The sequence below is a fragment of the Armigeres subalbatus genome, chromosome 1 (genome assembly GCF_024139115.2).
Source record: "Armigeres subalbatus isolate Guangzhou_Male chromosome 1, GZ_Asu_2, whole genome shotgun sequence".
NCBI classification, from domain to species: domain Eukaryota; kingdom Metazoa; phylum Arthropoda; class Insecta; order Diptera; family Culicidae; genus Armigeres; species Armigeres subalbatus.
Window position 1 is genome coordinate 150,574,745 of NC_085139.1, and position 11,253 is coordinate 150,585,997.

The 11,253-nt window shown below is 39.2% G+C and overlaps 1 protein-coding gene across 1 annotated transcript; it reads right to left on the reverse strand.

Moving 5' to 3' along the window:
- Positions 1-757: 757 nt before the first annotated feature.
- On the reverse strand, positions 758-10,871 carry LOC134207388 (cytochrome P450 315a1, mitochondrial). Its single transcript, XM_062683116.1, has 8 exons — positions 10,536-10,871; positions 3,241-3,447; positions 2,912-3,114; positions 1,785-1,991; positions 1,588-1,724; positions 1,305-1,517; positions 1,032-1,247; positions 758-965 (listed from the first exon to the last, which is right to left on the reverse strand). The coding sequence occupies exons 1-8, from the start codon at positions 10,688-10,690 to the stop codon at positions 855-857; spliced, it is 1,449 nt and encodes a 482-aa protein (XP_062539100.1). The 5' UTR covers positions 10,691-10,871; the 3' UTR covers positions 758-854.
- Between the last annotated feature and the right edge of the window lie 382 nt (positions 10,872-11,253).

Genomic DNA, 11,253 nt, shown 5'->3' on the forward strand with positions numbered 1-11,253 from the left:
CTGTTTATTGGCTACTCTTTTATAGGAGGTGGTTATAACAGATTACATTGTAATGTTCATTTGAAAGTTCATTATGCCCACTCATTCGAAATGTGGGTCTATATCGGTTGGTCGAATACGACTAGCGACCTACAATGTCAAAACACACGCCTTCCTAAATAACCTTTTTGAAAAGGTGCAGTTCAAAATAGGTAGGATTTTCAGATATAAGTAAAATAAGCATGGAAAATCACCGTTTTTGTACCCTTTTTTACGAAAACCCCGCCCCGCGATGTACCCGCCCACCTATAGTCAATCTTTGGTAACGACCTGAAAGATGATTAAATTATCTTTCGAAACAGCCCCAAAAATCCAAAATTGGCCAAACATTAAAAAAGTTATAGCAATTTCAATTTGGGGTCAATTTGACCCCAGAGCACAGACAACGTAAGTTTTTTTTTTAAAAGTACACTGTAGCGCATATTTTCAAGATTTTTCAAGCGAATTTGCACCTAGGAGACAGATCTCGGCGAGTTTTACCAAACTACCAAAAATTAGGAGAATCGGTTGAAAACTAAAAAAATGGCAGCCACTCAAAGTGGCCTGGGGTCATATTGACCCCAGAGCACAGACAAAAGGTTAAATAATGGATTTTCCCTAAAGCTACAATATTAAAATCTTTAAAGTCGGCCCTTTGCACCACTAGGCGTGTACAAGTAAGTAAAAAGTAGGTAAGTTTCTCTATGAAATAATTTCAGTAAATATTACTTTCACACAATTTTGTATTCAGAATAAACAATTTTTACTATAATAGAAATATGAATAACTATGATGTCAATTGAATCAATATTGATGTCAATCTGCTACAATATTGATTAAAGCTTGTGGAAAGCCAAATTAATCTCTGAGTTGGGAACAGTTATCATCTTCAATTCGGCATTAACTTCTTTTTTATTCAATACTGTTAAATGGTACTCACTCAAAACCTATAAATGTATAAAGCATGTAAATTATCAATTATATTTATTTCATTTATTTTTTATAGTATTTACCTTGGACAATAGATATTGCATTTGGATTAATGCTACTTTGCGCCCTATGCAGCTTCTACTCCCCATCGAGAATGGTAAACTGGCATTAGGACTGAACGGTGTAAGTGATAGATTTTTATCGCCTCGTCGTATCCACCTTTCTGGAAGAAATTCATTCGGTTTGTAGAAATTGTCTTCATCTCTACCTGCCGTGTATAATGACAATAATGCCAGGGCCTGGAAAGAAACTGTAATTAGGGAAACCGCCTTCCGCTTCAATTACCATATTCAAACATTTTTTGGAATGTGATGACCACCGATAACAGCATCTGTATCCAGAAAGCGTCCGACGAAAGGAGCTACAGGAAATAAGCGGAGAGTTTCCTTCACAGTTCCTCGAATGAGTGGTGATTCGAAGAAATCGCCTTGGATTCCGTTTCGCACAGCTGTTTGAACATTGGGGTTTTTGGCTAGAAGGTACAAGCACCACAGTGTGGCAAATGCAGTCTATAAATAGTGTAATGGTATTAAATAAAACTATTTTCTAATTTTTATTTTTGAATAGCAGACTTCTTACCGTATCACCAGCTGCAATTATAAAATCTGCAAATATTCGTTTTATTGTATCTCGTGATGAAATGCAGTCTTGTAACTTAGATAGAAGTCCATCGCCACGTTCAATTTCATCCATTGATATGTCTATTATTTTGTTTGCTTAAATGAAATTGAATTATCAATAACAGTACATTGGGTACATCTAACATACGTACCTACCGATGGAAAGAGTTTTTGGCACAATAGTTTCAAATTGTTTCCATGCATCCAGTTGCATTCGATCAGCCAGCTTAGGAGGAACAGCCATCAATTTTGAGCTGTATAGGAATATTTGGTAGACAGTTTGGGAGAACTGCTCGACTAGCTCGCTCAGTCTATTTACGCTTTTGGGATTGTAGGAGTTTCCTAGCATTAAGCTAAGTATCACTGAAACAATACGAAACCATTTTTTTTTCATTTACTTAAAATCATACTATGAGTTATGACCTGCAAGACATAATTTGCATAGGTCAATAAAGCACGGGATTTTCACTAAGATAATAGATACGTAGATAGGTTGGTGCAGTTAGCCTTAACATAGTAACGACAAATCAACTCAAAATGAATTAGCTTTTCGCCGTTCAATTCAATCAAAATTACTTGCCTATTTTCCGGATATTGGACCACCCGACATGGATACTAATTTAAAATGTTCTGAAAACTAACCACTTCCGGAGACGAGCCAGCCTCGGGCTGAAAGTCTCCTTAATAAAGACACACAAAAAAAACTAACCACTTTCCTTCGATAGGACTCGAACCCACGACCCTCATTACGCTAGACTGGTGATTTCAGACAACTAAGCTGCGAAGGATCTCCGTCGGCCTTCCAATACATTATTCAAATCAACATCAATCGAGTAAATTTTTGTTCACAGCAAATGGCAAAAGAGTTTTGCAGTGTTACGGTTAGTGACCGTAACCGTAACACTGCAAAACTCTTCTGCCATTTGCTGTGAACAAAATTTTACGCAATTGATGTTGATTTGAATAATGTATTTGAAGGCCGATGGAGATCCTTCGTAGCTTTGCTTGTAATACCACAACTGCTTGATAGTTTTCGAGTTTTTTGGGACGATTTTTCTGATTTTTCCTGGTCAGCTGAAACCACTTCCAATTTAGAGATCATTTTTTGCGATGATGGGCAGTGTATAGACAGTTGCAAAAGAAAGCCAAATGAACTCGTAAAGCGTTAGTTTGCATCGTCTCGTGCACCGATAGAAATGCCGTCAAATTTAATGTTCAAGGGCGTGTCGATAGTATCTTGTTTTTGTATGCACGAACTTATTAATGTCAAATAAATCACATACCTTCAATTGACCATTTGTAGAGTATAGCTTCTGCATTTCTTAATTCAAATTTCTGGCCACCGTTATCACAGTTTGTTGCTTTTTCTGGAAAACTTTTGATAGTATTATCGCACACTCGTTTGATAGGTTCAATCATCCAACCGACGTTACGCATTAATGGTTGGTTAAGCAGTTTGCGATAATGCAACCATTCTTCATCATCCCTGGAAGAAATATTACCTTGGAAATTTACGCTCATACCTAATAATAATATTGTTGATTCAGTGTTATCTGTTTAGATATAATCTGAATAAATGATGAACTAAACAATTACTCAGTATCGTACTTACATGAAAAATAGTCCACGTTTACAGTTGTGTTTTTTATTGTAGTAGGTCCAAGCCTCTGGTAAAGGGTGTTTTGGGAATTTACCCTCGTATGAAAATACAGTTCTCATCATTTCAGGATCTTTCAAAAAGATTGCATCAATGTTTGAAATTTTAATCCTGAATATTGGGCCATATTTCTTATGATGGTTAGAAATTGTGAGATGTAAACTGAAAAATGAAGCAAGTTTTAAAGTATTACATATTTGTTTATCTAAAAATTGGATGGGATAAAATTGACGATTTTTTATTTCGCTTAATCGATTCTTCAATTTATTTACAGTCCACTTTTCCAAAGATCTCATATTTTTGACGCCTATAACAAGTTTTTAAAATTCAAAACAGAAAATCTAAATAGTGCATTTTTTTTGGATTGGCAACCAACATTGAACCAACATCAGGCCAACTATGCATGCTGGTTTACACGTGCACTGCCGCAATTACCACAAGAGTCCCGTGACGATTTTGATGTTCTTTCAGAACAAAACCTTTTGTTTAAGAAAAACCAAGATTAATCCACCTAGCGGTGACGATACCTTTCTCGATTCAATCGTTTGTTTTCGCCTTAGTGTGATACACATCATAAATAAATGCCTACATTACGGCTTTTGTAAACGGTGTATAGTGAATTAACCAACCAATATTATATGGTTCAACACACAATTTTCTTCATAACTTTTGAACGCAATGAACCGATCCGTCGAATGCAACTTGTTGCGAGAAAATCGGTTAAGAATTACTATATAAAAAGTGGCTAATGTTTTTCGGTTTTTATGTGCACACACACACATACTCACGGACATACAAACTCAACAACGAGCTGAGTCGATTGATATATAACATCATGGGTCTCCGAGATATCTATAGAAAGTTCGATTTTGGAATGAAATGATAGCCCTTCGGTACAACTTTGTTGTACGAGAAAGACAAAACTGATAAAATAACAGGCTTTTCTCGATATTAATTCCCAAAACTGTCACATTTCGGATTTTTATACTCTAACAGTCTATTCAGATTACGAGCTGAACTTTGACATCAAAATACTCTTTATCATGTCATTAAGCTCGTAATCTGGATAGGCTAGTATACACAAAAATAAACATAATTGGGTTTTTAGGGGTATTGAGAGTATTACATATCTCAAATCTATAAAAAACTGAGCCCAAATCCAAAATTTCATAATTTTACTATGGGCTAAGCTGTCAACCTGTGAGCTGACTGCTAAACAGTCGAATTTCCAAAAACTTTGAAAGTGAATTTTAAACATCAAATTTAGGGGCTACGAGTGTGAAAGAAAATTTATTGTAGCTCATTAAAAGGTGTTCTTTCAAATAAATAAAATAATCAACATGTTGTTTCCAAATGAAAAAAACCAATTATGTACCATTTAATAGTTCCATAGCAATGTATACAGATCTAAAATATTATGTCAAATTTACAAAAAGTTTGCAGAATTTATCAATTTATTAGATTTCAATTATTTCTCCATGTAAAACGAGTTTTAAAAATTCAACGGCAAATTTCACAAGTTAACAAAACTGACATGGGACTCTTATGCGAATAGGGGCAATGCAGCATTTTTTCAGTTTTCTATAATTTTTTTTAAATATTTGGGTTTTCTGCAAAAGCTGATCTTAATTTTTTTTATGCAGAAATAGATTTTAAAACAAACGGAGTGTAATTTCGGTGACTAAATATATCGTTTGATCTTCTTTATGCCAAGCTTCCATTTGAAGAGTAAGAGAAGAGCATCAACGTAAAAGGAAAGTGGTCCGATTCGCTCATATACCGTCGTGTGTGGAAAAGGTATCTGTTAACTGGTATTCTCTCTTATATATGTCATCGGCATCTTGTCGAATTGGATTTTATTTCACAGTTTTTTTGTTTACTCAAAACAAAAGTTGTTTCCATCTCACTCGATTTGCATTCATAAGCAGAAAAAATCCCTTGTATAAAATACTGATTGGTAGACTTTACCCTGTTTTAAGGCGATTTTACCTCGGCCTTACAGGATGAACAATTCATTTTCCAACATTTGTTCAATATTATTTTTGTTTTTAATTAATTTGTTCACGGAATCAAATCTTCAAACGAATTTGAAAATCCATTACTGCTCACTTAGTATATTTTATGTATTCTGCTCAGTGACTTTAGTATGCTATGCCAAGACTAATTTATCGAGAATATAAAAAAACCAATATGGAAAACTCGATTATATGGACAATGAAATGAAAAAGTGCATATGATCGAGGTACAACTTGTGTAACTCGTCTTATAGCGACGAAATCAAACAATCTTTCGAGGTAAAAATGATTAACAAATGAATGACGAAGATGAAAACTATGATAAAAACAAAACCACAATGCAATGTGTATTGCTTTAAAAATGTATTTTGTCCCTAACTTTTAAGACCATAGTATATTCGAGTCAATTTCCAATAGCAAACAATGTGACCAAATTCAATTTGCTGCGTGTGATTCGGCCTATGCTAATTTCTAAAGAGTGTATCTACAACGCTTACACACATACAGACATCACATCAGTTTGTTGAGCTGAGTCGATTGGTTATAACACTATGGGCCTTCGGGCCTCCTATCAACAGTTCGCTTTTGGAATGACTCTATAGCTGTTATGTACACATAGTGTACGCTAAAGTGAAAACCTTGGATAGATTCTGATTTGAATTCGTCTGCTCAGTTTTTCGAGCTGAGTCGATTGATATATAATACTATGGGCCTCCGAGCCTCCTTTCAAAAGTCTCTTTTGGAGTGAAGTTATAGCCGTCTGGTATAACTTTTTTTGTACGAGAAAGGCAAAACACAAGTCTACAAGCAGCTTTCTCGCTTCCAAAGTACTTCAACCCATCGACATGAGTGCCAGAGGATCGATGCCAGTAAGGTCCTAATTACGACATACTATCGCGGCTTACGACAACAAACAGAATCTGAAAAGCGGATTGGACTCGACGCTCGACGACTTTAGGCTGACGGTCGAGATGTTCTACTCTCTGAGTAAGGAAGGGTGATACTGACTGGAAACGTCGAGTAGGTCTACAGTACGGCCGCCTCCGTCTCGATAAAAAAAATAGCAGTCCTCCGAATACATTCGGTATTCGTCCACCTATTTCCTTGGTGAGTACTAGGGTCGGTTGAGATTTTCTCGATTGCGCGATCGGCTCTGAACACCGTCATAAAAGTGCGCCCATGGACCATAAGCGACTATGTACGTCACGTATGGAGACAACGGTTGGGAGGAGGACCCTGACAAATGAATATCAGTACAAATTAAACTGAAAAAAGGGCGATAAGCTGGATTGTAGCAACTACCGCGCAATCACATTGCTGAACGCCGCCTACAAGGTACTCTCCCAAATTTTATGCCGTCGACTAACACCAATTGCAAGAGAGTACGTGGGGCAGTACCAGGCGGGATTTATGGGTGAACGCTCTACCACAGACCAGGTGTTCGCCATACGTCAGGTATTGCAGAAATGCCGCGAATACAACGTGCCCACACATCATCTATTTATCGACTTCAAAGCCGCATATGATACAATCGATCGGGACCAGCTATGGCAGCTAATGCACGAAAACGGATTTCCGGATAAACTGATACGGTTGATCAAGGCGGCGATGGATCGGGTGATGTGCGTAGTTCGAGTTTCAGGGGCATTCTCGAGTCCCTTCGAAACCCGTAGAGGGTTACGGCAAGGTGATGGTCTTTCGTGTCTGCTATTCAACATCGCTTTGGAGGGAGTAATACGAAGGGCAGGGATTGACACGAGTGGTACGATTTTCACAAAGTCCGTCCAGTTATTTGGTTTCGCCGACGACATTGATATCATGGCACGTAACTTTGAGAGGATGGAGGAAGCCTACATCAGACTGAAAAGCGAAGCTAAACGGATTGGACTAGTCATCAACACGTCGAAGACGAAGTACATGATAGGAAGAGGCTCAAGAGAGGTCAATGTGAGCCACCCACCACGAGTTTCTATCGGTGGTGACGAATTCGAGGTGGTTGAAGAATTCGTGTACTTGGGCTCACTGGTGACCGCCGTTAACGATACCAGCAGAGAAATTCGGAGACGCTGGAAATCGTACGTACTTTGGACTCCGCAAGACGCTCCGATCGAATAGAGTTCGCCGCCGTACCAAACTGACTATCTACAAAACGCTTATAAGACCGGTAGTTCTCTACGGACACGAGACCTGGACGATGCTCTCGGAGGACCAACGCGCACTGGGAGTTTTCGAAAGGAAAGTGTTGCGTACCATCTATGGTGGGTTGCAGATGGTGGACGGTACGTGGAGGAGGCGAATGAACCACGAGTTGCATCAGCTGTTGGGATAACCATCCATCGTTCACACCGCGAAAATCGGAAGACTGCGGTGGGCCGGGCACGTAGCCAGAATGTCGGACAGTAATCCGGTGAAAATGGTTCTCGACAACGATCCGACGGGAACAAGAAGGCGAGGTGCACAGCGGGCAAGGTGGATCGATCAGGTGGAGGACGACTTGCGGACCCTTCGCAGACTGCGTGGTTGGCGAAGTGCAGCCATGAACCGAGCTGAATGGAGAAGTCTTTTATGTGCAGCACAGGCCACTCCGGTCTTAGTCTGATGATAAATAAAATGACCAAATTAAACCGAAGCATATGTAGGAGCGACGAGTCCGTTCACCAGTGGAGGTTTAGTGAGATCACCGCCACAGTTGTGCTAAAGCAACAGCAAAAGCAGGTACAGCAGCCAGTGCAGAGCGGGTTGAAAAAAACCTGACAGAAGCCGAAAATAGTGGCAGCTAAGAAAGTAGTGGAAGAGGTCCATAATTTCGTAGATGGAAGGAACAACGTGAATAAGGATGTAAAGGATATGGTTTATAGAATCCGGAAAGCATTAGTATTGGCAGTGAATAAATTTGAAACGGCAGCGATAGGGCCGATGTGGCGGAGCGAACAATGATACTGTCTTAGCTCCGACGGAACTGCCGTTCCCTAGAAAATTTAGAAAACCGGGGTAAAGAGGAACTGGCTGAGAGTACATCAGTCACCATGACTCCCAAAAGGGCAGAACCTCGCTGAAAGCCAGAAAGCCAGGCGGACTCAAGAAGCTGACGCCTAAGGATGCTGCAGCCGTCGAAGAGTCGGACGCCAATCCGTAGGGAAAAGGATGGAGTACTGTACTAGGTCAGAAGGAGAAATCAGCATCTAAGGAACGTGCTGCAAAAACGTCTGAACGGACAAAGGCAACTTCCTAGAAATGTGGAAGATCCAGAAGTTGGTGCCAAGCCACTTGGTTGGGACCTTGTACAGGCTAATATGCCTGTAAGACACGCTCGGAAAGTTCATGGGGAGGAGCATTCTCAACATGCTAACAAAATGTGCGGAGGGAGCGTGGACTGTTGAAATGCAATTTGTATTCTGGAGTATCGACGGTGGATGCAATTCTCAACATGCTAACAAAATGTGCGGAGGGAGCGCGGACTGTTGAAATGCAATTTGTATTCTGGAGTATTGACGGTGGATGCAATTTGCATAGTGATCGAGGGTTCTGAGAAGACATCGAAATAGAAGCGATGAGGAGACCCGCGCGGTGGTTATAAAGGACACAAATCGATGCGGGTTACAGCGGGTGTGAAAAGCTGAAAAGGTTGTTTCGGCTGGTGGCCATAGGTGTTGCGATCGCCTATAGAACGATATCTTTATAAGCAGTATGAGTAATGTCTGGTACGTTACCCATCTACATCACCATGGCGGAGGACATCAAGTGTTATCAGCGGAGAGACACCAAAAACGCACGAAAGATGGTGAGCATCCGTTCGATGTCGAGTATAGTACAGAGAAAGGAAGGTGAACCCACCGGGTCATTCCAATCATGTGGACGTGGATAAACAGAAAACATGACAAGGTAAACTTTCCCCTTACGCAGTTCCTGTCGGGCAATGGATGCTCCAGGAAGTATTTACATCGGTTCAGGCATGCCAATTCATTATTTCGTAGGGGAGCTCACAGTCGGCGTAAGCTAGAACCGCCGTCGGGGACTAGACCGAGGAGATTGCGACGATTAGTTGCTTTGAGTCGTCGATACACCAGCCACGTCAAGGTGGAGGATAGGTACACAGGTGAGAAGACTGTGGGGTGGCGCTCAACAGCGCAACAAGCCGACTTCTCCGAGGTAATGGTCAATGCTCGTGCCGGACAAGTTCAGCTTTATAGACACAAGAAAGAATTAGATGGAAGGTTCAAAAGATAGAACCCACAAAGTACAAAGTTCATCTTATTGATTGATAACAATACAAGGAAAGGAGATTTTTCCCCACATATGAGTTTTTTTTTCTCCCAAGTACATACAGCAGTGGAAGCAAGTTTCCATTCAAGCATGGATTACCATATTCTATTAAAAACTCAGAATAATCCACCTTTCTCGTGTACGTTCTCCGGAACGCAAAAGCCGATCGTGCAAATTTTCAATAGCGAAAAATTAGGCTGGATTCCGAATGCAACCTGTTGCAAGCAAATCGGATAAGGCTATGTAGAAAAAAGCGTGTCTCACATTTTTATACATACACACATACAGACATCTCAATTCGTCGAGCTGAGTCTATTGGTATATAACACGTTGGCTATCCGAGCCTTCTATCAAAAGTTCGGTTTTGCAGTGATACAGAAAAAAAATAAATAATATTCATTCTAAAATTCTAAAATTTTGGCAGGACTCAAGAACTAGCAGGAGTTATCAGAGTAAGATGCTAATAGATATATGAGAGTTATGGAAGCTGATCTCCTACACACATACATACACTCTTAATTCATTCAACAATTTTCTGTGAATTTCACCGAAGTTTCAACAGCTGAACTTCTTGTATGTTCAATTGTTTAACTGCCAGAATCATGCAATTTATCTTAAGTGTACAGAAATAGTTTCAACTTAATTTTTGGAATTTTTAATTAAATGTTATCAACAAAATCCGACTATGTCAACTGAACTGTAAGTTCTAAGCTTCTTTAAAACTTTAGGCATGATATCTCACTTTTTATGGTTCAATTTAGATTATAAAAGTTTTTTAATTAATTTTGCCTCCATAACGCTACATTTCGTACGAAAAATATGCAAAATCATTTATTAAGATGAATATACAATACAACACTATCATGCTTCGATTGTTATCAGTAGCACACTAAAGAGAGATATCAACATAAACACTACTGCAAATTTCAGTGCAGCACAAAATTCACATTAGTAATTAATGAATATACGTACGTTTTTGGGTTCCCTAAATGAATGATATCATTTATTGTCCCGAGCAGAGGAAACCTTCTAGGCCCAGGAAGAAGTTGAAATGATCGTGCCGTGCCGCTTGCCACGCTGCTCATTAATCTCATGTGAGACTTTAGTATTTTGCTAGCGTAACACATGCTGCTATCTGTTGTTGCTTCTTCCACAGACTGAATCGAACTGATGGAGCTGGAATGTATCGCGTTTGACTTTGACCTACAGACATTTAAACTCGTACTTTTGGTAGTGATCTTGTATGCACGTTTTATGTGTAGTCGTAGCGATGTTTGTTTTTATTTGAAATCAGGTTTCCTTAAATAATTTCAGCAGGATTACGCATATATCGTTCGTTGGTACTTTAAATCTCATCTGTATGTATCTTATCAACAGCTCAACACAACCAACGGACTTATACGGGGAAAGTTTTCACTGTACCATCCAGCCTATACAGTACAGCTCAGCTAGATTAAATATTCTTTCAGTAATTGCCGTATTTTTTGCTATTGATTTGTTTCCTAACATTAAACAAATACTTAAATTAAATATTGGTTTCGAATGTAGGGGAACTGTTCCGTTTTCCATCTCACTGTACATATATTCATCTCATCGTGAAACAAAGAAATTCCGCACCAATTTCGTCGCTTCTTTTTGCTAACATGCATGCTAACTGCTGAAAAAAATCACAAAAATAATAAACAAACAA